Source organism: Phycodurus eques, chromosome 15 (assembly GCF_024500275.1).
Source record: "Phycodurus eques isolate BA_2022a chromosome 15, UOR_Pequ_1.1, whole genome shotgun sequence".
In the NCBI taxonomy this organism is placed as follows: Eukaryota; Metazoa; Chordata; class Actinopteri; order Syngnathiformes; family Syngnathidae; genus Phycodurus; species Phycodurus eques.
In genome coordinates this window covers 20124103-20151647 of record NC_084539.1, presented here as the reverse complement: position 1 = coordinate 20151647, position 27545 = coordinate 20124103, and the positions used below count along the sequence as shown (strand labels likewise).

The window sequence follows — 27545 nt, the reverse complement described above, 5'->3', positions numbered from 1 at the left end:
GGGCTTTGGCACCATCTTGTGGCAAATTTGTGACTAGGCAGGAGTTAACTGAAACATCTTTCTACGACTGACCTTCAATACTCGCCTCTCCAGTACACACCTCCATCTTTATGGGCTCTCGTCAACTGCAAACGTCAATAGTCCATGGAGACTCCTGTCTGACCTTGTCTATCGCCCTAACAAATAAGAAAGGGCTCAGAACCCACCCTTGATACAGTCCCACCTCCACCTTCAAGTCTAACGTCACTTCGGCAGCACAACTCGCCATTGAGCTTAGAGTGTCATCAGCAGGATGCCACAGAGAGAGTGGAAGAGTCACAGAAAGGCATAGAACTGAAAAGCCTTGACTATTGTCATGGATCAACGATCAGTACTATACCAAAACGCAATATAACTAGCTGTCCCTCAGCTCAGTCAACGGGCGAGACGTTTTCAGAGAGTTGCTTGCACCATGTGCAGTCAACAAACACTGGAAACCCATTCCACTAATGTAAGATCCAAGATTCTACATTGTCTTGAGAATCAGGTCTTTTGTCTCCTTGCTTTATAAAGCTTCTGTCGCCCAAGTCTCAAGAGAGGACCATCTAGGACCTTTTGGCTTTCATTCTCTGTGACATCATCTGAATAACTTTGCTGTTAAAGCTTTGCCACATTATTTAAGAGTGGAGAACGTCGTTTAGAATAACGGCACGCACTAAAAATGGAAATAAAATACAGTGGTGCCTTGAGATACAAGTTACGTGAATTACGAGTTGTTCGAGAAAAGAGCCGTCGTTCGCTTTCAAGCTGAGCACTCTCAGTGGAGGTTTACTGTCAAACTAAACTAAAAATGTGAATTACAGACTGTGTATTTAAAAAAAACACATAGCTTAGCCTTTAAGTCCGCTTAACTTCATGCTAATGCTTGCAGATAATGGGAAACGCCATTAACAAATGCTAACACAGAACATCAATCTAGTTTTGTTATAACGCTTTAAGCAATGGATATTGGAACACAAACAGTGGCGCAACACATCTAGACATAATATAACAATACTTACTGGCATATATTCTTTAGCCCTTTGGTTCTCAATTGTTGTCACCCTGGGACCTGTATATTTCTATTGTCGCTAAGTCACGACCCATGTTTATAGAAGTAAGGAACATTAAAGACATGTTCAAAACAGACTTTGAAAACATATTTTTAAACATAACTGCTCATGCTTACAGTCATTTGTCTTGATTTTAGTAAATGAAGGCTGCAGACCAAAGAAACTAACAATTTTAACAGTCGGAATTATGTGATCAATTTTATACTATATGTCCACAACTCGCAGCATAACGACCATAGAAGCAAAAAAGTGTGACAACAATGGTTTAACTTTTACATTCTAGTCATTACTGTATATTTTTATGATGTAAAATGCCGTGTTATTTATTGTCATCAAAGTACACATTAAACAAGTTTTTTTTTTTCTTTTTTTTTTGGGGGGGGGGGTGGCGGTTGCTGGATCGCATTAATGGCAAAGTTTACCGACATGTGCAGATCGCTACAGATGTGTTTTGCGAGTCAAACTTGGCTGTAAACAGTCCAATTGATAATATAGTTCATACTGATTTTGAAGGTTGTGGGCAGATTAAGATTGACATGGCAACACAGGAGGCTGAAATCTGATTGGACAAAAAAAAAAACAACAACATTGAGTGAACGTCCTCAGGTTAACGCGCTTGCAATGACAAATTACCACGCCGGAGGTCGCCATTTCCCCCTGTGCTGTGATGTCAGCGCCAACATGCCTGAAAGCAACATCACGGACAGACATAAGACACCCGAGTCAGACGACGACGCATCGGAGCGAAAGATGGAGCATGCGGCGGGGACGACGTGCGACGCTCTGTGAGAGGACAGCGGACGGAAAAGCGTCACATCCCACGGACGTCGAACCTCTCCGTGAGCCGCCATGCCCCGCGGAGGCTGCCAGCGCCTCGGCGGGGAGAAGACAACCGGAGATTGACCGTCACCAGGCGGCCGAGCCTCAGGTGAGCAGAGCCGCCGAACGGGTGGGTGGAAGAGTCGGTCGAGAGCCTGGAGCGGTAGCATGACGTCAGCCACCGAGCAGGCGGAAGAATTTGCGTTCAATCATCGTTGGTGGATGGTGTGGAATGGAAATTCACATGCACAAGTACATATGTGCACGAACACGAATACACGCACACGCACACTATGCGTCCATCCATCAATTTTCTCTTGCGCTTATCCTCATTAGGGTTGCGGGTGAGCAGTGGCTACACCCTGGACTGGTCGCCAGCCAATCACAGGGTGTTTTTGTGAAATCACAGCTATATAGAAAAAACAACCAATCACACTCACTTTGTAGCATGTGACAGAAAGCCGAACTCCCTGGAGGGAAAAAAAAAAAAAAAAAAAAAAGCGCAAGCACTGGGAAGAACATGCAAAGTCTGCGTAAGGCCGAAGTCCAGATTCCAACCTCCAACCCAGAACTGTAAGGCGGACGTGCTAACCGCTAACCCACTGTGCCACCTCCACCCCGAACGCACAAAAATAATTGACTAGGAAGCTGATTTTTAATTGAACAGCAATTCAACATCAACTCACAATTTTTGTGTCTTGGTGCATTTTTCAATGCTAAACTGTCCTTTTTTTTTTAATGGCGAAAAAGGCGGAAAAACACGTGGCACAAGCTATGTCTAGCATCGGCGCTAGGCGGGAAAAGTCACATCGCCACAAACGGACGTAGCTAATGGATCCATTTTAGTGTCGTAGCAGTTAGCTAGTATGCTAATGTAGCTTCAGGGTGCTAATGTTATCTTAGAATTAGCTCATGCACTAAAGACCTGTGAGGTCGTCATTGGGTGTGTTGTCCTTGAATCATCACCGGAATAAGATATTTCAAAGAGACACATATTAGCTTGCTTATAGTTAGCTCATGTGCTAACCTGGTTTCAGAGTTTGTCAGCATGCTAGCAGTTAGTTCCAGCGCTAACCTGGCTAACAATCCGTGTGGTCATCAAGATCACGTTAAAACGGCGGATGACTCGAATCGCATGATGGGAATAAAACATTGATTCACCGCGTGTTAGCATGCTAGAATGCTAACGGTTTTCTCACACGTGAACCGGGCAAACCGTCTGCGACGTCGTCAGTATTGCATTGAAATGGCGGATGAACAGCCGTCCAACTCACCAGAAATAAGACGTCTGGATTGGCCGTCTGTTAGCATGCTAGCCATCGTGGCGTTTTAATGATGTGCGGCTTATCATCATTTGCTGGTCTGATGCCAACCAGAGAAGAAGATGGAGCCTGGCAGGATGTGATTATCGGGCGCAAAGATTGCGTTTGGGCTAATGAATGCTGTTAGGAAGTAGCCACAGCAGAAAGAATGAGTCACAATATTGATTACTATTACCACACACACACACACATGTGCAGACACACTCACAAAAACACATGCGCAGGCATATGCACACAAACTCGTAGACAGACACACGCACGTAACACAAACACACACAGATGCAAAATTGACACATTCACACGAGTCAGACACAGACTGACGTTCACGTACACAAACACACGCATTCTCATGTGTGCACACACTCAAAAGCACGCACACACAAAGAGGCGCACACAAACACAAAACACACACACATACACGTGTGCGGAAATATAACAACAAACGCACACACAACACACTCACACGTATGCACAAAGATTCAGACTCGCACAGAAACGCACACGCACGTACGGACACACATACGTACATACATGCAAATACACTTATAAACACATCTACACACACACATCCGCATGCAAAAAGGAAAACACAAACGCACACACATACATACACGCTCACACAAACATATCGACACACAAACACGCACACAAAATGACCCACACAACTCCCAACCACCTGCACACTCATAAAGACACGGGCACAAATGGACACAATGTACAGACATAAGAAAAACAGACCAAAAAAATGCACACACAGACACACACACACACACACATCCCTTTCCTCATGTTCGTGTGATCCGCATGCATATCAATTGTAGTACAGTAATGATGAGGTGGGGGCCACGAGGGGAGGGGCGCTTGTCACGGGTTACTACGTCATCCGATGCTATTTTTAGCTGGGTAAACACAGCTTGTCAATGAACACTGCAAATCGACACACACACACACACGCGCACACGCACGACACATGACCTTTGATTATCCCTATTACTTCGTTATTCCTGTAATGGTTATTTTGGTAATTATTCATGTACGACTCCATTCTTGGTAAATTATCACTATTCTTGTAAAATTATGACTATTCTGGTTAAATAATGCTTTTAATCTACTTAAATTATGACTTTTTTCTCATTAAATTAGCATTTTGTTATTGTTAAACTACAACTATTATGGTTACGTTAAAACGTTACTATTGTAAAATTAGGACTTTATTCTAAATTTTGATTTTGTTTTCATTAAGAAATGGGTTTCCTCTAATAAATTTAAGATATTATTCAAATTGTATTAGCTTTTATTCAATAATGATTTGATTTACATTATTTAGCAACTTTACTGTCAAATTATGGCTTTGTTTTTCTGAAGTTTTATGACAATTTTATGATTACTATCCATCCATCCATTTTCTGAGCCGCTTCTCCTCACTTGGGTCGTGGGCGTGCTGGAGCCTATCCCAGCTGTCATCGGGCAGGAGGCGGGGTACGCCCTGAACTGGTTGCCAGCCAATCGCAGGGCACATACAAACAAACACACAAACAACCATTCGCACTCACAGTCATGCCTACGGGCAATTTAGAGTCTCCAATTGATGCATGTTTTTGGGATGTGGGAGGAAACCGGAGTGCCCGGAGAAAACCCACGCAGGCACGGGGAGAACATGCAAACTCCACACAGACGGGGCCGGGGATTGAACCCGGGTCCTCAGAACTGTGAGGCTGACGCTCTAACCAGTCGTCCACCGTGCCGCTATGATTACTATATTTTATTTAAATCTTCTTTTTATATTGAATTCCAGTTTTCCGTTTTTTATTTTTTTCGTTTATTAACTTGCTTTTCTCCCCCCACCCCGTTTTTATTTTTATTTTTTTACATTGACACCGATTTAGTGTTATTGATGAACTATTTCATTTTTTTTCCCCTTGCCATTTTTTCACTTTTTTATGATTAGATTTAACTTATTATTTTACACTACAGTATTATTATTATTATTCTTATTGTTGCTGCATTAAATATTTTATTATTATATTACTTTCATGATTTATATTTGTCCCCTATCACTATTTTATGACAATATTTTATTTATCCCCTTTCACTGTTTAGTTTTTGTATTTTTTCTCACTTAAAATGGTGTCTTATCCAGTATTGTCAATTGCATTTGTCCAGCGGAATGAGCATTTTTAGTATTGGAGAAGCGTGACGGTGAAGCCCCCGACCCCGCCAACCTTGACGTCACGCCGCAACACCCCCAGGGCTAAAAATAGCCTTTCCCTTTCTCTCGCTCGTCACGTAAGGAGGTTGTCACTCTCATTCCGTGCGTCGGCATCCCGTCTCTTGTCAAATGTCAGCGGGAGCGTTTTTACCTCTCCGGAATCGCAGGTCAGGTCAGTGGTGTCTTGTTGTCGGGATGACATCATTGGAGGTTAAGAGTCTGTGGTATGGTAGGAAAATGGGGCTTTTATTTACTCATGTAATATTGCTAGTTCCATTCCAATACAATTGGGACTTAATTCTCCTAAAATGTCCACTTAATTGTACAAAAATGTTCACTTCACGATCCTAATATTACCATTTCTTTGTCGAAAAAATGTATTTTCCTAACATTATGACTTTTTCTCATAATGTTGTCATTTTAAACTCATACAATCACCAGTTCATTGTACAACAATTTGCACTTTATCATCGCAACTTTATTTGAGTCAAATTGTATAGATTTTCTCATAATAGTGCAACTCCGCTCTCTTAATATTACTCCTTAATTGTAGAAAAATGTGCACTTTATTGTATGGGAAATATCAAATAAAATATTTAAAAAAAACTTACAAATTTCAAAATGAAATAAAGGAGTGCAAAAATAAAATGAATAGTGAAAAGAACTATGGAAATGATTGAAAATGGAATTAATTTGTTAATACAATCATATTTACTCAGTGTAAAATGTCAAGTGTGTGTGTGTGTGTGTGTAAAGGTGTTTGCTGACAACATAACAAATGAAGCCTTAACAGGCCCCTGTGTTGACGTGTGGACAACTTGATTGTGTTAGCGTGTGTGTCTGGCCATGATCATGGCAATTGTGTACGTGTGTTTGTGCGTAGTGTCACACACAGCTGCACGCACACACGTACGCAGACACACACAGTCCCAATCTGATGTCAACAGTCGCGTGAAGACGTCGGCATCACGCAACGGGAAGGTGTCGCGCACAACGCAAACCACACAGACGCACGCACACACACACACACAAAGCTCATTGTCACGCACAGCCGGCTCTCCTGCTGCTGCTATGCTGTGTGTGTGTGTGGCACCTTACTGTTGTGTAATGCCAACGTTCTCATGTTGCTTGTGACATCAAATTGGGACTTTATTCTCCGAATAATACAAATAACTCCATAACTAATACTTTTTTTTACGAGGCGCGGTTGGCTAGCGATCGCGGCTAAACACTGTCCTACCACGGCGAATATGCTACGCTGCTGACAAGTGTCCATATCACAGAAGGTGGACGCGGAGTACTTAATCGTGTGACACACCGAGCAAGAATAGACAACAGGAGAAGCTAACAGCTAAGCTAACCTGAACTGTAGAGTGGCGAGCGCCATAATAAGTGCTGAGGTGGTACGGTACACTTTTAACAAAGGTCTTGCTGCGACTGTGTTACAGTGCCGCTTAATCAACTGCGAAGAGCAAATTAGCAGCTAAATACTTGAAGTGTCGAGAGAGAAAATAATGCAACAGTTACGCACTGTAGAGCACCGGTGTCAAACCGGTGGCCCGGGGGCCGGCTGCAGCCCGCCACGTCATTTTATGTGGCCCGCGAGAGTGTGCATCGACTTCGCTAAAAGACCAAAATTGCATATCGGCTGGATATTGCAAGCAAGTAGTTGAACAAACAGTTATTACTGGTTTCTGATTTCAAAAGTAATTATCCATTAATTTGTGTATATGTACCAGGACGGCCCTCCGAGTGGAACCATAACTGCGGTGTGGCCTGCGACAAAAATGAGTTTGACAACCCTGCTGTAGAGGATGACACGGGAGTGCTTTTTGACTCCCGCTCCCTCCCACTCCCAGAGAGCTTGGCCTCATTCCCTCCCAATCCCAGGCCAACATTTTACAGAATCCCACTCCCATCCTTCCCCACTTTTACTCCCAGTCAGTCCTGCGCCGTTTTTATTCATATCTGGAAAGTCACCGCAAGTGGATGGGTTTCCACTCCCGGGTGACTTTATTGTTATATTTCCGGCTCCCGCTCCTGCCCGATCACGTGATTAAAACAAAAACCAAAAACATCACTCCCACGCGACCTGGTGGGCTTCCCGAATAAAAGTTCAGCCTCAGCGACACAGTAAGCACGGGCGACAGATCCGAAAACCAGAAGTGAATCCGCTATATGCGTGACGTCACGTGACCAAACCCGGAAAACACCTTAGCTGACTTCCTGCGTGTGCTGTGCGAATAATGAGCATGACCAGGGTTTGAGGATGTGATAGTTTGAAGCCGAACTTGCAAACATTTGGTTGTCTTTATGGCTAATGCCTTTGGACAAAAAGTTTCAGATATTTTTATCATTTATTTATACAAATATATGATATATGTAAACACGAGCGAAGCGCAAACATGGAATATTGTCATCTTTGGTGGCATTTGTGTGAATCAAAAGATGTCGTCGACGTTGAAAGTTCCTACGGGTGCTTTGTAGGTAGTAGGGTTGTGCGTTTCAAATTGTTGAGGCGGAACGTTGACTTGATTCGTTAGCAAATATCAATTTCTCGACACGGGACAAACGTGTTAAGGGCAGAGAAAGACGCGAGGAGGGCGAGGGCGAGGAGAAAGCCGCGGCCCGCCGCATCACAACAAAGTCCGCAAATCAGGCTCAGGCCTCGTGCGTTTCCATGGCAACAGAGCCTGAGGGCGGGAGGGAGGAGAGGGGAAGGAGGGAGCGCGGAGCAAGAGGGGAGGAGAAAGAGGAGAGAGAGAGAGAGAGAGAGAGAGAGACGCCAGCATCTCTGTAATACGCTGCCGGGAACAGAGGAAGAGGAGAGGGAAGAGGAAGAGCAGGGCGGGATGCCTGGCAGAGACGTGGCACAGCGTCGGGACGTACCGCCGTGTTTGCTGGCCCGTCTGGACGCGGCCGCATCGGACGGGGGCTCCAGGTGGGCACGTACGCGCACACGCGCACGCCAGGCTTCTTCACCCATCGACAGGCGCGTGTGTGTGCGTGTGTGTGTGTGTGTGTGTGTGCCCAACACATTTGTCTTCGTTTGTGTGTGTGTGAGTTGTGAGGGTTTGTGTGTGTCTTCATGCGTGTGTGTATTTGAGCGTGTTTGTGTTTTTGCTCGTGTGTTTGTGTGCATTCGTGCATGTTTGTGTGCAGTTTTTGTAGATTGGTGTGCATTTGCATTTTTTGTGTGTAAGTTTGTGCCCGTGCGTTTGTGTATTTAGTGTGTGAGTGTGTTTGTGTACATTTGTGCGTGTTTGTGTTTCACTTTGTATCTTCATTTGTGTGTGTGTGTCTGTTTGTTTATGTGTGTGTCTGTGTGTTTGTGCAAGTTTGTGTAAGTGTGTTTGTGTGCATTTTTGTGTAGCAGTGTGTGTGTACCAGTGAGTTTGCATTTGTGTATGTGTGTGTGTGCATAAGCGTTTGTGTGTTGGCATGTGTTCATGTGCATTTGTGTTTGCATGTATTTGTGCATGTTTGTGTGTAGACGTTTGTAGATGTGTGTTAATGCATGTTCGTGTTTATGTTTGTGTCCGTTTGTGTGTGTTTATGTGCATTAATTCCCATGCTGATTATATTCCTAAAATATATATTTCTGTTTCTTCGTTAAATTGCGACTTTAACTTTAGCCGCTTCGATAAATGCGGACACTCAGATTTGAAAAAACAACAACAAAACAAAACAAAAACATTTCTCGACTTGATTGATGTTCACACAAAATACACTTTTTTTCATTCTTCCTTCCTTTCATACATCCTTGTTTCCTTCCTTCATCCTCCCTTCCAACTTTCCTGCCTCCCTTTCTTCTTTCCTTTCATCATTTTTCCCTCCTTCTTTCCTTTCACCAATCCTTCTTCCTCACTTCCTTCTTTTTTCCTTCCTTTAATGCATCCTTGTTTCCTCCCATCCATGCTACCTTCCATCCTTTCATCTTTCCTTACCTTCCTTCCATGCTTCCTCTTGACCTTCCTTCTTTCCTTCCTAACTTTTCAGACCATCCTTGCTCTCTTCTTTCCATCCTTCTTTCATCCTCCCTCCCTTCCTCCTTTCCATCCTTTCATCCTTTTCACACATCCTTGCTTCCTCCCTTCCTTTCATCCCTTCCACATCTTCTTCCCTTCCTTTATCCTTCTTTCCATCCGTTTCTCCATCTTCCTACCTCTCCCTTTTTCCTTTCCCTTATTTCATACGTCCTCGTTTCCCCTTTTTCATCCTTTCCTCCTCCCTTCCATCGTTCCTTCCTCTCTTCCCATCGTCTGTCTTTTCATACAACCTTGTTTCCTTTCTTCCATACATTTCCTTCCTCTCACCCTGCCTTTCTTCTTTTTCCTTTCATCATTCTTTCCTTCCTATTCATACATTATTGTTTTGTTCCCTCCATACTCCCTTTTCCCCTTTCCTCTTTCCTTCCTTTCTTCCTGCCAGCCTTGTTTCCATTCTTCCTCCATCCCCACCTTCCATCTTTCTTTCCATCCTTTTGCGTACATCCTTGTTACTTTCTTTCATCAATTCATCTTTCTGTCCTTTTTTCATCGTCCCTTCCCTTCCTTGCTTCTCATAGCATCCGCGTTTCCTGTCTTTCATACAACCTTTTTGCTCCCTCTGTCCTTTTGGTCCTCCTTTCGCACTTCCTTGTTGCCTTCCTTCCTTCCCTCCATCCACCGAATGTGAAGTGCGTCCGTTTCGCAAGTGTCAAAATGTCGGTGTCGTGTCCACTCGTTAACCTCGGTTGACCGATGCTCCCTTTTTTTAGCGCCGTTTATGTCACGTGACAGCTGAGTCGCCGCCGCCGCTGAACGGACCTTGCGGGGGCGGGGTCAAAATAGCCGCCAACCGGACGTCGTCATCCGTCAATGAATCAATGAGGTTTTGTTGCAGGCGGCGCTGTTGTGCACGCTGATGTTGACATTCTGACAACCTGTTTGACTGGCAAGCTGACCTGTCAATCATGAGCTAGTCCCGCCCTAAAGCCGCTCGCTCTCAGTCTGGACAGTGTGCGTGTGCGTGTGTCTGTGCTTCTGTGTGAGTGCTGGATGTGTTCGTGCGTTTGTGTTTGATGTGCGTGTATGTTTTGCGTTTGTTCGTGTGTGTGTGTTGGTGCACTGTTGTGTGTTTGTTTGTAGGTAGTTGTGCTGCGCACTTGGGTGTGTTTGTACATTCTTGTACATTATTGTGTGTTTGTGTGTGTTGGATGAGTATGTTTAATGTGTGTTTGTTTGTTTGTGTACATTATGTTGTTTGTGTGTTTTTGCATTGTTGTGTGTTTTTGTGCAGGGGGGATTGCTGCATGTGTGTGTGTTTGTATTTTGTGTGTTGTTGTGTTACTTGTTTGTACATTTGTGTGTGTTTGCATGTGTTTGTGCATTGTTGTGTGTTTGCATGTGTGTCTGTGTCTTGAATGTGTGTGTTTGTACGTGTGTGTGTGTGTGTGTTTGTGAATGTTTGTGTGTGTGGATGTGTTGGATACCTGTGTTTGTACGTTTGTGTTTTGTGTGTATGTGCAAGTTGGAGCATGTTTGTGTTTATGTGTGTACATTTGTATGTGTGTGTTATTGTGTCTTTGTGCATTGTTGTCTGTTTACGTGTGTCTGTACATGTGTGTGTGTCTTTGTGCATTGTTGTGTGGTTGTGTGTGTTGGATGAGTTTGTTTGATGTGTGTTTATATGTTTGTGTTTTGCGTCTATATGTTTGTGTATGTGCATGTTAGAGAATGTGTGTGTGTGTTTGTGAATCTTTGTGTGTGTTTGTGCATCGTTGTGGGTGTGTTTGTGTGTGTGTTATTACATTGTTGTGTGTGTGTTCATCTAGTTGATTTGACGTGTGCGTTTGTATGTTTGTGTGTTTTGCGTGTGTTTGTGTACGCGTGCGTTTACATTCATTTGAGTGTGCATGTTTTTGCAAACGTGTATTTTGTGTGTGTGGTGGATGTGTGTGTGTTTTATGTACACGATGTGTATTTGTGTGTTTGCGCGTGTGTGTGCGTGTGACAATCGAGTTTCCCTAACAAGCGACAGTTCTGGCTAATACGTGCTAATACAGCGTGGCGTGTTTATGGTTTGTTACGACCCGCCGCTGTGTCTTTTTAAAGCTCAGGTCAGGCCGTCGCTCTTGACTCCGCGTTCGCGGCGCCCGCGCGAGGACGAGAGCGGGACCGACCCGCTCGAGGATTTAGGTTGCCGGGGGATTTGGGCTCGGAGGATTACCTCGTAATAGATCCGCAGGAGGAGGTCGCGCGCAGGAAGTACGGCGTGAAGGACTCGGCATGGCGCCTCCGTCTGACCGTCCTTTGGTCTTCCTAGGCGCCTACGATGACTCGGGTCCCGTTTTTGCTGATGCGCTGACCGTGGTCCGGGTGCCGCCATGCTGATCAAGGAGTACCGCATCCCCATGCCCATGAGCGTGGACGAGTACCGCATAGCTCAGCTCTACATGATACAGGTCAGTGCACAATTAACACTTAGGACATACTGCAATGCATATTCACTTCATATTTCATGTCTATACACACAGAATCTACCATAGTTTAGTCATATTTAATGTCTGAATCTCTACCCTAGCATATTTACAACATATTTAACTCGTGTACCACGTTTACGTCATATTCACTGTATACACATTGTTTTTAATGTTCTATTGTACCATATTCATCTCATATTTGATTTTATCTGAGCTGATTTATACAGCTTTAAAATATGTATAAATAATCAAAAAGAAATATGTGGTCACAACTTTGCGGATTTCCTCTATTGCGGGGATGGTCCGTAACCCAACACCCGCTAAAAACGAGAAATCAAATGTCGTATATTCACGACAAATCTTATTTAGGCTCGATTCACCTCTAAGTTAACATGTCGATTATCAAATGAACCGATAATGAGTATAATAATCGAGTATAATCGATGAATCATTTAGAGACTCTGTTTAACTTAAAATTGTCCAAATCCTCAGAATTTCACCCTCTTGACAGTAACTATCAATCATTCTATTCATTATAATAATAAAAAATCGGACTGATTAACTTTGTGCTTCATCAAAATAAGACATTTGCAAACATATTCCTTTACTTTGGACAACAATGATCAACATTTTTGCCTATTTTCTGCCATGTTATGGACCAATCAATGTATCAATTTAATTTTAATTAATTTGATACATTTTTCAATTTGTGTTTCAATTTTTTTTTTCATCCGTTTCATTGATAAATTGAAAAAATAATCAATAGATTAATCGTTTATTTAAATAATGGTTAGTTGCAGCCCTCATATATTGTGATCGGATCGGTTTATTTAAACTTGCTAATCGGTGATCGCCCTCAAAAATCCTGATCGTGTAACGCCTCGTCAAAATCCTATAAAACAGCTGTTGATGTGGGAAAACGGCTGGCTTTATTATACCGTATTTACACCGTAATTCATGTAAATACCTCTAATGGTGCATATTACCATCATGTCCTAGCTGCCTAATATATCATATTACATCATATTTCATGTACCACGTACATTGCGTTTAATGTTTTCTACATGCCTCGTATATTATATTTGGGTCATATTTAATGTCTATTTTCCTCTAATGTACCATCTTGACATCATATTTAATGTTCCAACGGTTTATGGATGTTAAGTGCAGGCCTTGTGTTTACAAGAGTCAATGGGCGTGCGTGTGCGTGTGTGCAGAGTAATTAGCGCCTCAGTGCGGAATTAAATAAGCCCCACGTCAGCACCCCACCGCCCCCACACTCCCCTCACGCCCACCTCCCCACCGCCCCGCCTCGGCGTCACAGCTGAATGCCGGTCGCCCCGGTAACAGGTGACATCAGCGCGCCGTCATTTGTCGGCCGAGTCCATGTTGCCATGACAACAGGCCGGCCAAGCTGCTGTCATCTCAGTCTCGGCCTTCAAAAAAAAAAAAAAAACAAGCTCAGGCTTTCGCGCATCTGAGCGCAGCCGCCATCTGCTGCCTGCCTTCGGGCCGGGGGGCGGGGGGCGGGGGGGGGGGGGGGGGGGGGGACGATTCTACTTCCTGTCCAGTGTCATCAACAAGTGGAGGATGCCCGCTGGGATACGTTGTGGTACCCATCTGCCGTGGTATCATGGGGGGAAAACGTGAAATCCAAATTTTGGCTGTCGTGAATATAAATGCTCCGGTCATGTCCATGCTAGTCGTTAGCTGTTATGCTTTAGGCTACAGGCGTTATTTTATAACAACATTTAAATACAATAAATACATACAAAATGTATTTATTGTAAATAATAGCCTAAAAAATGTTACAAATGTTAAACATTATATTTATAAGAGCAATTTTACACCTTTAGCATTTAGTTATTTTATTTTAAAGTATTTATATTACTTTTTAAACTATATTACTTGAAATAAAACTATAAATAATAAAATGAAAAATATGAATAATATAAATGTCTTTTATTAAGTAATTAGATCATTTATTATACATGATCAAATGAAAAATAGTAAAGTAGATTTAGATTAAAATAAAAAATTTTTAATCTATTCAGATAATTGGGTAATTTATGTCTATAAATAAAACAAATCATAAATTGAATTTTTGGACATTTTTATGAAATAATTAATTGATTGACTGGAAGAAATGAAAAAAGAGTGCAATATAAACACATTTTGTGTTATTTAATTAAATAGGGGGTTAATTTATTTTTTGTAAATATTTTTTTTAAAGTAAAAAGAACACACAAAAAATGAACCTTTGTAATTTATTCAATAATTTGTTCATTTATTTCTTGTAAATAGTATAATAAAAAAGAAAGGTTAAAATAAAAACGTTCACATTTAGAATTTATTTTAATTTTAAAAAATGTAAAAAAAACAATTATGAAATTAAGGACATGCATGTACTGTTTGTTTTAAATTTGTTGATTTTTTTTTACTGTACATAATAAAAGAAAGAGTAAAAGAAACAAATGTTATACACTATATATATTAATTATAAATAGAAATGTTAAAAATGAGATTGACTTACTATTTTATTATCAAAATAAACAATTTTACACACCAACAAAAAATTGACCTGGCCCAAATTCTGATTCTGAATTTGATTCTGATTCTCTTGGCGGTAAACTTTTGTGGCGACGTCGCCACTGAATCCCTTCGACACGATGATGACGATGATGACGATGATGACGATACCCTTGTGTCATTGTCAGAAAAAGAGCCGCGAGGAGAGCTGCGGCGAGGGCAGCGGCGTGGAGATCCTGGAGAACAAACCGTACCGCGACGGGCCCGGAGGCTCGGGCCAGTACACCCACAAAGTCTACCACATCGGCAAGCACATCCCGTCGTGGTTCTGCTCCATCCTGCCGCAGGCCGCCCTGCGCGTGGAGGAGGAGTCGTGGAACGCCTACCCTTACACGCGCACCAGGTGGGGGCCGCCGTTTCTCGCCATCCACCGTATCCCCGGAAATGACCGTCCCGCTTCTGACGCCAAAGCGTTCTCGTTCTCTGCAGGTACACGTGTCCGTTCGTGGAGAAGTTCTCCATAGACATCGAGACGTACTACATGCCGGACACTGGCGACCAGTCGGACGTCTTCTCGGCTGAGAAGAGACAAAGGACAGTCGGTAAGCCGCAAACGTTGCCGTACGTCCGGATAAAGTTGGTCACCGACGGCAACGGCCGTTCGTTCCCCCGCAGACCCCATCGACATCGTCAAGGACTACATCGCTCCCCACGAGTACCTGGCGGAGGAAGACCCCCGCCTGTACCAGTCGCTCAAGACCAGACGAGGTCCGCTGTCCGAGGACTGGATCGAGGAGATCGGCCGCACTGCCGGCGATCGCTCGGTCATGTGCGCCTACAAGCTGTGCAAAGTGGAGTTCCGATACTGGGGCATGCAGTCCAAGATCGAGCGCTTCATCCACGACGTGGGTAGGCGCACACGGCGCAAAGTCAAAACTGTGATGGAAATATATTGCGATTCCAACTTCTGACACCAAAGTGGGCGTGTCCACAGAGGCTGCCACATTCCAATCATCCTTGTGCCTCACCCATCTTCAGGATCTTTCTCATATCGGTCGCACTTAAAGTTTCTTTGACAAATGGTGTCAGAAGTGGGATGGTGTCTAGTTGCCCTCAAGGCAGACTATGCCACTTCTGGCGCCAAAGTGGCTGGGTCCATGTCACACAGTCTTCCTGCTGCCTCATCCATTTCTGGGGTCCCAGTCAGAGTTTCCACCGACTGGCGATCTCACAGTGCTCACCTGTGTCAAGGGTTCCTCAGAGTTGCGTGGCAAATGGTTTCAGAAGTGGGACAAGGCGCGGTCGGACTTCTGACACCATTTGTCGTTTGAGTCCATAGTAGTCCTATCCGCAACCCGGATTTCAACCCTACTGGGTCTAAAAAAGCACAACAGTTAAGAGCCAGGCCTGACTTTGAATTAAGGCTCTGGCCCCCTCGCGGTTATCGCTTCCGAGCTAATGAAGGAGCCGCTGCTCCATTTCTGGCACCAAACCCGACTCGATTCTGTTGTAGCACCGTTTGCCCTCGCCCCATTTCATTCCGCTGACTCGGTTTCTGACTCAGCTTCCCCTTTGTCCTGGCAGCCTAAGTGAATTTAGGCTCAAAGTGTCTTGTCATTCTGAAACATTTACAAGCGACATTAATTGTCCGGCTTGCAAAAAATCGTCGCTTCATTTGCCAAAGTGCCGCCGGCCGACGCCGAGCGAGGCGGGATGAGCGTAATTAGAGTTGTGGCCGATGTCGCCCGCAGGCCTGCGGAAAGTGATGGTGCGAGCCCACCGCCAGGCGTGGTGTTGGCAGGACGAGTGGTACGGCCTGACCATCGAGGACATCCGGCTGCTGGAGCTGGAGACCCAGCTGGCCCTCGCCAAGAAGATGGCCCAGTACAGCCTCGGCGAGGAGGGCGCTTCCGAGACCAACGGCCACCCCGCCGCTCAGGACCGGGACGAGGAGCCGCGCGACGTCGCCGGATCCGGACCCGCCGCCGAGGCCGAGGTCGGCGGCGCGACGCCGGGCTCGGTGCTGGACAACCGGGGGGAGCTGACCAAGCAGTGGTCCACGTCTTCCAGATCCTCCAACAGGTCATCCAAGAGAGGAGGTACCGTGGTCGATCCTAGTCGAGTTTTTAAGACGTGAGTTAGGCTCGGCTAGGTTAGTGTGAAGGCCCTGTTCCGGGTCGCAATCGTTTCTTTGCGTCACAAGATCAATGTTTGGCAAAGCCCAGGTTAATAGAGAAATAGTAATTGGTATCAAAGATTTTTTTTTTTTTTTTTTTTTTGAGGCGCTAATGTTTATTTTCAATTTTGTACGCAGTCTGTCCAGGCTGTAGACTAGTTTTGCGGACCCGAATTTGTTGCACCCCCTGCTGGTTGCTTCCGGGACCAAAACTTACTACGTGATTTAGCCTGTTAATGGGAATATTTTTATCAAGCTTGCTAGAGCCACTGATACTAACTAGCTCTTGCGACAGTAGCGTAAGGTTAGCGTTTTGGCTAACGGGATAACAGACAAATATTTGCCTCTTCATTTTTTAAAGGGTATTAAGCCTTCAAATGACTAATTGGATAATTGCATAGTTTTGTCCAGAGCCTGGGTTTTGGATTACTTCCCGTGGCCACGTTGCCCGGAATATTTGAGTGAATTGTTGGTCCATATCATCAACAACGTGATGTCGTTTGACATCATACACAGCGTCGCAACAAATTAGTGATGTCACCATTTTGCTTTCTTGGACACAAAAAGTTGAACGTAGCCTGTCGACGTTACCGGCGTTCGGTCACGTAATCTCGCAATCCCCCCGCAGGAAGTCCTTCTCATCACAGCCTGAGCGAGTGGAGGATGCAGAGCATCGCGCGAGAATCCGACGACAGCACGGACGACGAGTTCTTTGACGCGCACGGTAAAGTCCACGGTGACGCAACGCCCGCGACATGTACCGTGTAACGACATTGTGTAACACACTTGAAACACGTTAACAACGCATGGTTACACACGTTAAAAGCAAATTGTAACACACCTGTAACACCCATGCTAACAACGCACTCTAACATACATGTAACACACATGTCAACCACACGCTAACGACAAAATGTAACACCCCTGCAACATATGCGTTAGTAACAAATGTAACACAAGTTAACAAAAATTGCCACATACCTGTAACACGCACATTTACAGCACATTCTAACACACTTGTGACCCACATGCTAACAACGCACCGTAACATACCTGTAGCACGCACGCGAACAATATTGTAACACACACGCTAATAGCGCATTGTCACACTCCTATAACACATGTTGCAGTTTATGTAGCACACACATTAATAGCACATTGTAACACACGTGTAACACAAATGGTCACAATGCTCTGTAACATGCCTGTAACACACGTGTAAATAAGCACCTTTAACACATGTTAACAACACGTAACACAAATGAACAACACGTGGTAACACGATTGAAACCCACACATTAACAGCTCATTGTAATACACCTCTAAGACACATGCTAACCACGCACTGTAACATATCCGTAACAAGACACACGTGAAGTTGAAGGAGGACAAAGTCATTTTGCGTCTGGCTACCTCGTCGACGTGTTATTCAGATGGTTTCTCTGACGGCGAGGAGGCACAGCCCAAGGAGATCACCAAGTGGAGTTCCAACGACCTGATGGACAAAATGGAAACCGTAGAAGCGGACGAGGTTCCAGGTAACGCGGCGGCCGTCTTCCCGCCGTCTTCTCACGGCACGCCGCGTCTCCATCATGTGTGACGTGGAGGCTTTCTGTCGCAGAGTCGCTGTATCCCGAGTCGGGCGGGGACTTTGGCCCCATGACCAACGAGGAGCCACACGCCGAGGTGTCCGTTATGGCCTTCGCACGCCACTTACTAACCTCCACTAATAACCCAGGCTAAACTCAACTCCTCTCTGTGCAAACAAATCCATTCACAAATAGTTAAAATCCCCCAAATATAATGAATATGAAATTAGATTGTGTAACTAATGTTGGATCCCGTGGTCTTATCCGTCACTGTTTTTGTCCTCCTGCAGGCGTCTCGGCAGTGTCTTCAGCCGTCCAAAATCCACGTGCTGATTCTGGTCCTGCACGGAGGAAACATTCTGGACACGGGGGCAGGTACGACACGGACCGTCACCCGGTGTTGACAACGCAAAAAATGTAAATCCGGGGTTCTCAAAGGAGACGGTGCCAATTGCTCAGTAAGCCGCAGCGTGCGTGTGTTCGCGTGCACGTGCAGGCGAGCAGAACAGCAAGCAAGGTGACGTCAACACGCTGAGCGGCGCCTTCGAGACGGTGATGAGGGTGCACTACCCGGCGGCACTGGGCCGCATCGCCATCCGCACCGTGCCGTGTCCCGCTGTCTGCGTGGAAGCCTTCTCTCTGGTGTCCAAGTGAGTCGCGTGTGTCTTCACGCAGAGGTTTTCTCCCATGTAAAATGTGGAAGCGGCCATCCCCGGCTTTAAAACCTCTGACATCATTCGAACCGAGGATAAACAAACGTTGCAAAAAACACCGTTACGCCGCCCGTCCTTTCTGCGCAGCCTGAGTCCGTACAGCTACGACGAGGGCTGCCTTTCCAGCAGTCAGGATCACATCCCGCTGGCCGCGCTGCCTCTCCTCGCCACGTCGGCGCCGCAGTACCAGGACGCGGTAGCCGCGGTCATCCTCAGAGCCAATCAGGTCTACACAGACTTCATCAGGTCCCTGGGAGGAGCCTCCTTCAACGGACAGGTCAGCACAGCAACTTTCTCACTTGGACTGACTGTGTTGTTTTGAATGTGTGTCATGTGAGACTTTGCAGAAGATGTATGCATGTATTTGTGTGCGTGTGTGTGTGTCTTATGTTAGCGTGCAAGAAAAAAGTTGGCTGTTTTTTCAGAGAAAAAGTGTTTTTTCTTTTGTTTAAAAAAAGTATTTTGTTCTCGAAAAAAGAAGTTGTACATTTAAAAAAAAAAAAAAAAGGTTACTTGTTTTTTTTTCACAAGAATAACAAAAAAATGGTGTTTCTTCATTGGAAAATGGGGTGTTTTTTTTCTGGAAGAAAAGATTTGAGATCATTTTTTTAATATGAAATATTGCACCTTCTTATTGAAAGAAAACAAAGTTGTGCATTTCGTGTTGGAAGCAAATCCATGTTTTCTTCCTATGAAAACAAATTTGGCCATTTGTTTCTGCAAATATGAAGTTAGCTGTTTTTGTTTTCCATTTTCATTTTTTAAAAAAAGAAATAATGAATTAAAAAATAATAAAATAAATGAAAATGCACCTTTTCTACAAGAAGACATCGTTCTGCATTTTTATTAAATATAGAAATTAGCCATTTTTTTATAAGAAAAAAAGTCGTGTGGAAATGTATTATTATTATTATTTTTTTTCCCACCAAGAAATACTTCAGTGTGTGTTTCAGGTGTGTGTGATCGGGGACTGCGTCGGAGGCATCCTGGGCTTTGATGCTCTTTGCAGTACTTCTGTTCTGGTGTTGGAAAGTCCAAACAGCAGCAGGCGGGGCAGCGCCATCAGCGTGCAGGTAACATCAATCATCTCCGCTGTCAATGATGCATACTGAGACGGTTAGCTTAGCATTAGCGCTAACGGCGCACGTCCCGTTCGCACAGGACACGGAGCTGCTTTCTCCCGGCATCGTCATCAACAGCGCGTCGCCCTCGTCGCCGTCCCTGGAGGGAAGTCGACACCTGAGCCGGAGTAACATCGACATCCCTCGGTGCTCGGGGCCCGACGACCCCAAGAAGCAGCTGCCGCGCAAACGCAGCGACTCCTCCACCTACGAGCTCGACACCATCAAGCACCACCAGGCCTTCTTGTCCAGGTCAGGCACAGACTCGGACACAAACGCCCAATTCAACCAACCCATCACTCAAACATCATCACTTTTTGGGGTGTTTTTCTCAACCAAAAAGTTGCTTTGATTTATTTTTTTTATAGAAATGAAAAGCTGCATGTTTTTTTTCCAAGAGAAAAACAGTTCTCCATTTACTTTTCACGAAAGGAAACCAAACGTTTTTTTCAAAGGGGAAAACATTTGTAACTTTTTTCAAGAAAAGAAATCATGAATTTTTGATGATTAAAAAGTATGCATTTTTTTGCTAGCAACAAAATGGCAGTTTTTTTTCTGAGAAAAAAGTTGACAGTTTTCATCTGGGGGAACAAAAGTTGTAAATTTTTAAAAATAATTTTTTGGGGTTTGCGTCGCCCCATCCCCCCCAAAAAACGAGCTTTATTTCAGAAGGAAAGAAATGTCAGCATTTTTTTAAGACAGAAGACAAGTTGTATATTTTTTTTCAAGAAATTTTTTTTTTTCGCTTTATTGCAGAGGAAAAGAAAAAAAAAGGTGTGTAATTTTTGCCAGAAAAGTTATTTATTTATTTTTTTTACAGGGGTTATTTTTGTGACTAAAAAAGACACTCTTTACCGCCTAAGAAAAATAATCTTTTCAGAGAAAATAAATGTCGAAAAAGTGAATCTGCTCAGATTGTATTGCTGAATGAATTAGTTGCTGTTTTGTGTTGTTGTTGTGGCTGCAGCCTTCACTCCAGCGTGATCCACGCGGAGTCCTGCTCGCGGCGCTCCAGCAACAGCACCATGCTGGAGGGAGGATCGCTGGGCAAGTTTGACTTTGAGGTGACAGACTTCTTCCTGTTTGGATCTCCTCTGGGCCTGGTGCTGGCGCTCAGGAAGACTGTGGTGCCCTCGTTGGACGGTGAGGATACGATGTTAAAACATCTCATTGGCTGGGTGTCAAGCTCGTGTCAAGGCAACAGGTGGCGCTAGTAACCCCATCCGTAAGGCCTTTGTAGCCAATCAGAAGCCGTCAAGTACTGGCTGTGTCCTACACGTGACAACGGTCTCCTCTTCCAATGGCGGGACTGCCAGTGCGGAATGCGATCGACTGACCGCGCCTGTGTTTCCTCTTCTGTTCTCCCTCAGTGACGGCTCTGCGTCCGGCCTGCCAGCAGGTCTACAACCTGTTCCACCCGGCAGACCCGTCAGCCTCGCGCCTGGAGCCTCTCCTGGACAAACGCTTCCACCTGCTGCCCCCCTTCAGCGTCCCGCGCTATCAGCGCTTTCCCCTGGGGGACGGACACTCGGCTCTCCTGGGTGAGCAAACACATGCCACGGCTATTTTACATCGTGTTCGGGTTTAATTTGACCTGTTTTGATATTTGACGGCAATAAAAATAGCCTAAAAGGCATTCCTTCCACCCCTTATTCTGTATGGGTACTTTATACACAAGACCGCAACCTAGGACTAAAAACGGTTTCAGGAGTTAAAGTTCACACCCTAGATCCGGCACACAGGCAACATTCCGCTTTCGTCTGAAGCCGCCAAATTCGCAAGCGACTTCAACCCCTCACTCATAGACGAAGTTCTCCGACCGCCACTCCCACTCTGTATCGGCACCGCACACACAGGAGCGCGTCCAAAAAATAGCAGTGCGAAAAAGGCTTGGATTGTTGTTGTGACGCCCTGCCTCGTTCTCGTAATGGCCTCCAGTGGAGACGGTGCAGGGCAACCCTCAGCTCCTGATGGAGCCGGCGTTGCATCGCAGTCAGGAGATGGGCGTGAACGAGACCTCCATCCCCGTGCCCGTCCTCAACTGGCCGTCCTCCGGTGAGTACCCGCCGCCCCCTCACCCTGTCGTGCCGACTTTCACGTGATCAATTCCCACTCGCGAACCCACTGACGAATGTGCCCACATGCAGTTTCAACTTTTTTTTCACTTATTTGATCTGAAAAATACTCGTATGTGGCTTTGTTCTGGTGTAGTGCTACATTCGCCTGAATTTGGTGCAGGCAGCGTGGGTTCAAGTTCCCACTCGGTGATGGAGTGGATGTTTGTCTGTATCGTTATGTGTCCTGCCACGGACCAAATATGAAATGTTGCCACAGATTTTAGCAAGTCTCTGGGAAGTTGACGCACATGATTTGCTTTTGTTGGCCTGGTAAAATGATTTCTCGAACACCTATTTTGTTTCTCTACAGTGGATGGGAGCGCTCACATTTCGGTGGACGCCGCCTACCCGCCGCCGTCCACGTCTCCTGGTGTCCCTCACATCCGCTGCCACCGCCGGGCGAGCGAGGCCAGCCTGGCGAGCCAGGTGTCGGGCTTGGCCGAATCGTATGCCGCCTCCAACGTCGCCAACAGTAAGTCGGCCTCGGGCCTTCGGTCCCCGCACGTTCCTCGCGCGCTCGCTTGTTTGACGGCTTGTTCCGAACCAAACGTCCCCTCAGCCGGCCGGGTGAAAAAAAGGCTCAGTCTTCTGTCCCAGATTCCCTACCGTAAACTCGCCTCCCGGACGCCGTCGTCGCGCTCGTGCAGGAAAACCCGCCAGGTGTTCCTGAGAGCCGCCGAGTCGGAAGCAGCCTCGGACGCCGGCTCGGATGTCACCGCTGACATTCCAGACATCAGCTCACCCGGGGCACTAAACAACTTGGCGCAAGGTACCCTGGGATGTGTAGTGCGAGGACACGAGCTCCTTCTTCGTCCCCCCTGAGCTGTCCTCTTCCTCTTCTGACACCTTCCACCCTGGGATAGTCTTCCTCAGTAGGAGAGGTTACACCTGCCGTCCTTTGGTGCCAGACTGGCCCATGACGCGTGGGTCCGATCTCAAGTTTGATGATCCTGCGTTACAGTGCGACTTTCTGCCTCTAGCGTTCCTCTCTTTGTCTTATTAGCCAGGAGCTGAAAAGTCACTTTCCACCAATCCGCTCCATAATCCATTGATTCCCAACCCCTGCGATCCAATTGCGCTTAATTCTGGTCACAAACAAGCTGAGAGGGTAGCAAAATCGTAAAAGATTGCGCACTGGGTGGGACCAGACTTGTTGGTGGAAATCTATCTTAAATACAGTCTCGATGTAATCTTGCAGTTGCGTCTCGCTGGTGGGGCAGCAAGCGGATGGACTACGCCCTCTACTGTCCCGATGCCCTGACGGCGTTCCCCACCGTGGCCCTGCCGCACCTCTTCCACGCCTCCTACTGGGAGTCCACAGACGTGGTGTCCTTCCTGCTCAGACAAGTTGGTCAAGTCTTCACTTTAACCCATACAGAGGTCCTTTTTATTTCCTTTGGCATTTAGGAGTATGCAGTAGTATAATTGGTATTAGGATTACCAGGGGGACTTTGGAACAAATTCTCCCCGCAATATTGTTAACATGCTAGGATGCTTCCGCAGGTAATGAGGCACGAGAACTCCGGAATTCTGGAGCTAAATGGCAAAGAAGTGTCAGAGTTCACGCCATCCAAGCCCAGAGAAAAGTGGCTGCGCAAGCGGACTCATGTCAAAATCCGGGTAAGACCTTCACTTGTTTTGTGGTCAAAACCAAATTTGATTTTGTCAAGTGAAACTAGTTTTGGGGGCAGAATTTAAAAAAAAAAAAAAAAAAAAAAAAGTGTTGGTCATTTTGTTCTCCATTTGAAAAGGCGACAATGACATGACAGTGTTTCCTCGCTATATCACGCTTCAACCTATTGCAGATTTTGTTTTTCATATTCATATCACACAAGTTTTTTTTTTTTTTTTTTTTAAACACTTCCTAGCCTAACACTGAACTGTAAAAAAAAAAAAAAAAAAAAAAAAAACAATTCATTAAAACATATAAAATGTATAAAGTACAGTACTACTGTGTATGTTTAAGAGTGTATAGAAAGTGTTTATAATAGTATGGTAGAGGTTCATAGGAGTGTGGGGGAAACATTAATACGGGTTTCAGAAAGCTTTAGAATATGTATAAATAATCCAAAATAATTGCGGTCACTGCTTCGCAACAAACTCAATAAAATCTATTTTCAAGATTAATCGCCCAAACTCGAGTTTATGGGTTCTTGACCCCGAGACTGTCTATTGAACACATTTCTTTTTCTCTTGTCAGAATGTGACGGCCAACCACCGCGTGAACGACGGCGTGTTCACAGAGGACGGCGCCCAGACGGTCACCGGTCGCTTCATGTACGGCCCGCTGGACATGGTGACGCTTACGGGAGAGAAGGTAAGCGCCGAAGCCGCCAGCGTCAAAAGCAGTCCATTCCCAAGCACTTTACCTCAGCTTGCTAACAACGCACATCTTTTTGTTTTGCGCACAGATCGACATCCACGTGATGACGCAGCCCCCCTCGGGCGAGTGGGTCTATTGCGACACGCAGCTCACCAACAGCAGCGGTCGCGTCTCCTACGCGCTTCCCGACAACAAGCGGCTGGGAATCGGGGTGTATCCCGTCAAAATGGTGGTCAGGTACGCTGAGTCGTTGGCTGTGCTGGGAATCACTACGAGCGCTTAGGTGGTTGCAGTGAACCTAACTCACTTCCCAACAAGCAGCAGTTTGCCAGATAGTAAAGAATGTTTCAAAAAAGAGACTTCAAGCTGTTATATGGCACTCCCAGTTGAAATTTACTGTCAAACTAAACATGAAATTTGAGAATTGCACATACATGTAAAACAACCGCATTGCTTAGCCTCTGCTAAGCTTAATGCTAACAAAGCAGATGGGCTAACAAATAGCATCGACGTGGCAGTGTAACACTTTAATCAACGGATATTTGAACACGAACGATGCAACGACACGTGGACAGACAAAATAACAATATCCACAGGTATATATTCTTCATCCTCTGTGAAAAATAACACTACGGCAGCAGTCTTGCGTTTTCTGTGTTGGCACCCTACTGAGTCACTTACAGTAGTTGCGTAACTACTGAACTACTGAGTGGGCTGTTGTTAACTGCACGCGTGAAGGCGTTGATTACACGTATGATGACGTCCTCTTTTTTTGCTGCGGCAAGGGGCGACCACACGTTTGCCGACAGCTACCTCACCGTGGTACCCCGCGGGACCGAGTTTGTGGTGTTCAGCATCGACGGCTCGTTCGCCGCCAGCGTGTCCATCATGGGCAGCGACCCCAAGGTGCGAGCGGGAGCCGTGGATGTGGTCAGGTAAGGACTGTTATCCTATTTACTTGACTTATTATAATCCCCTGTTGGCGTACTCGATACACAATGCATGAGGCAGTTCCGCAAGGCTCCGTCCTAGGGGCTCTTCCATTCAATATAAAACTGCTCCATTTCAAATTCAGATATACAGTAGTAAAGATGAATATTAAGGGAATGGCTAATTGACATTTCTGTTGCTCAGCTGGCACAGATGGTGAAATGGATAGCATGCTGTAGAACTGACATTAGCTATTAGGCTAGCCGTTATGTTTTGCTTTATCATCCAAAGACAACCTAACCTGCGTTCCAAAAACCCGATGACAGAGGTTTGACTCTCATTTTGTCCCAGTCTTACAATCTTCGATGTACAACTATTTACGACATCCACTCTATTTATCCTCCTCAACCACAGGTTCCGCTGAATTTTTTTTTATTTTGTTGAAACAAATTAAGTAATACCTAAACCTTTTGAGGTATACCTAGCAGTGCAACCCCAAACACAAAATGTTTCTGTCATCGTTTTCAGTTCAGGTCAACTTTTCCTCCACCCAGAAGTATCCTGGCGCCTATTGTTTATAACCATTATAAAAAAGGACCATGTAATAAGGTACGTAGGTTGACGTGACTGTGCGTTTGTGTGTCAGGTACTGGCAGGACCTGGGCTACCTGATCGTGTACGTGACGGGGCGTCCCGACATGCAGAAGCAACGCGTGGTGGCGTGGCTGTCGCAGCACAACTTCCCGCACGGCGTGGTCTCCTTCTGCGAGGGCCTGGTTCACGATCCGCTCCGCCACAAAGCCAACTTCCTCAAGTGCCTCGTCGGCGAGGTGGGGGGACGGCGGTGGAGGACGGCGAAAATGAAGAAATGAAACACTCTGAAAGGCTTCACCCCTCACTATCTCTCCGGATGTGCTCAGGCCCAGATGAGGATCTTCGCTGCCTACGGCTCCAGCAAGGACATTTCGGTGTACGCCAACGTCGGCCTGCCGCCGTCGCACATCTACATCGTGGGAAGACCCACAAAGAAGATGCAGCACCAGTGTCAGGTATGACAACGACCGGGAAAAAAAGCACGTACCCACCTGTCTTTCACACAACAAAGCAAGGCGTTGTGTCTGCGTGATTTCACACAACGATCAGTCAGATTGGATCCGAGTTTCCCAATCTTCAGCCACGTACTTGATAAGATGAGAAAACCTTACGCAAGCGACACAAGGTTGAATTTGACATGCGTGAACGGCACAGGCAGAAAAATGCCGTCTCTCTCTGTGTGAAAGAGGCACAGACGCTGCGACAGGAAGGCAACCCGGGCAATTGCCTTGGGGGGGCTCTGAGCTGAAGGGGTCTCCAAGAGACATTGGCCCTTATCAATGACAAAACAATGGCACTGCTGTCGACACCGCGGGAACAATATGTCGGGAATTACCTTACCTTAGCTTACCTTACCAGCTGTTGCTGGCTGGTGACGAGTAGAGGCCCGAGAAAGACGGCTGATATTTTTCAATTTTAACTGGAAACCTCCATAGACTGCAATTTTGGGGAGGCCACCGTGGTCCCTCTTGCCTGGGTTCCTCCACGGGGGTCTAGAAACACTCCTGGGGAAGAGGGACGATCTAAGCCACCACGATGGTTGTCTGTTGCAGTTCATTCCGGACGGCTACGCCTCGCACCTGTCCCAGCTGGAGTACAACCGGCATTCCCGTCCCGCCAAGTCGGCCGGCGCCCGCGTGGTCCTGCGCAAGAGCAGCTTCGGTTTGGGCGCCGCCTCGGGGGACTTCCTGCGCAAGCGCAACCACATCTTCCGCACCATTTCGCCGCAGCAGCCCGGCGGCCCGCCGTCCGGCTCCCCCAAGCCGCCGGGCCGGACGGAGCGAACGCAGAGCCAGTGCGAGGCGGAGCGCGGCGTGACGGCGGCGGCCACGGCGCAGCGGAGCATGAGCGTGGCGGCCGGATGCTGGGCACGCGGCGGAAGCGCGGGCTTACACGGCCCCAAATGAGGCGGCACGGCGGGAGCCGCCGTGATCTCGAAGGAGTGGACTCGAGCCGACTGTGTAGCATGACTCTTTTACACTAACACTTTTATATAGGATACGACACGGAAGGTTTCGATCCATTCATGTAATGAGCCTTAAGCTAACGT

At 46.0% G+C, this 27545-nt stretch overlaps 1 protein-coding gene across 7 annotated transcripts; it reads left to right on the top strand.

Annotated features, from left to right (window-relative positions):
* The first annotated feature begins 1777 nt into the window (after window positions 1-1777).
* Window positions 1778-27487, top strand: LOC133413752 (membrane-associated phosphatidylinositol transfer protein 2-like). 7 transcript variants are annotated; one of them, XM_061698496.1, is made up of 26 exons: window positions 1778-2019; window positions 11748-11886; window positions 14622-14836; window positions 14923-15035; window positions 15109-15342; window positions 16185-16532; window positions 17238-17333; window positions 18043-18147; window positions 18231-18295; window positions 18489-18573; window positions 18695-18848; window positions 18999-19188; window positions 19865-19984; window positions 20073-20284; window positions 21000-21175; window positions 21403-21573; window positions 21971-22087; window positions 22460-22918; window positions 23348-23496; window positions 23653-23769; window positions 24350-24466; window positions 24561-24709; window positions 25258-25407; window positions 26049-26232; window positions 26323-26451; window positions 27049-27487. In XM_061698496.1, the coding sequence occupies exons 2-26, from the start codon at window positions 11809-11811 to the stop codon at window positions 27400-27402; spliced, it is 4287 nt and encodes a 1428-aa protein (XP_061554480.1). In that variant the 5' UTR covers window positions 1778-2019; window positions 11748-11808; the 3' UTR covers window positions 27403-27487. The 7 variants fall into 7 exon arrangements, with proteins under 7 accessions (XP_061554480.1, XP_061554482.1, XP_061554483.1 ...); XM_061698498.1 differs by lacking the exon at window positions 1778-2019 and adding an exon at window positions 8272-8382; XM_061698499.1 differs by lacking the exon at window positions 1778-2019 and having other exon boundaries at window positions 10464-11886; window positions 22460-22621; window positions 22709-22918.
* The last annotated feature ends 58 nt before the right edge of the window (window positions 27488-27545 follow it).

What these genes read in the sequence shown, in the direction of transcription:
- LOC133413752 (XM_061698496.1), top strand. Translation starts at nt 11,809, where the DNA reads ATGCTGATCAAGGAGTACCGCATCCCCATGCCCATGAGCGTGGACGAG. An exon ending in CGGACACTCGGCTCTCCTGG is followed by an intron (nt 21,574 to 21,970) that starts GTGAGCAAACAC and finishes AATGGCCTCCAG; the next exon opens with TGGAGACGGTGCAGGGCAAC. An exon ending in AGATGCAGCACCAGTGTCAG is followed by an intron (nt 26,452 to 27,048) that starts GTATGACAACGA and finishes TGTCTGTTGCAG; the next exon opens with TTCATTCCGGACGGCTACGC.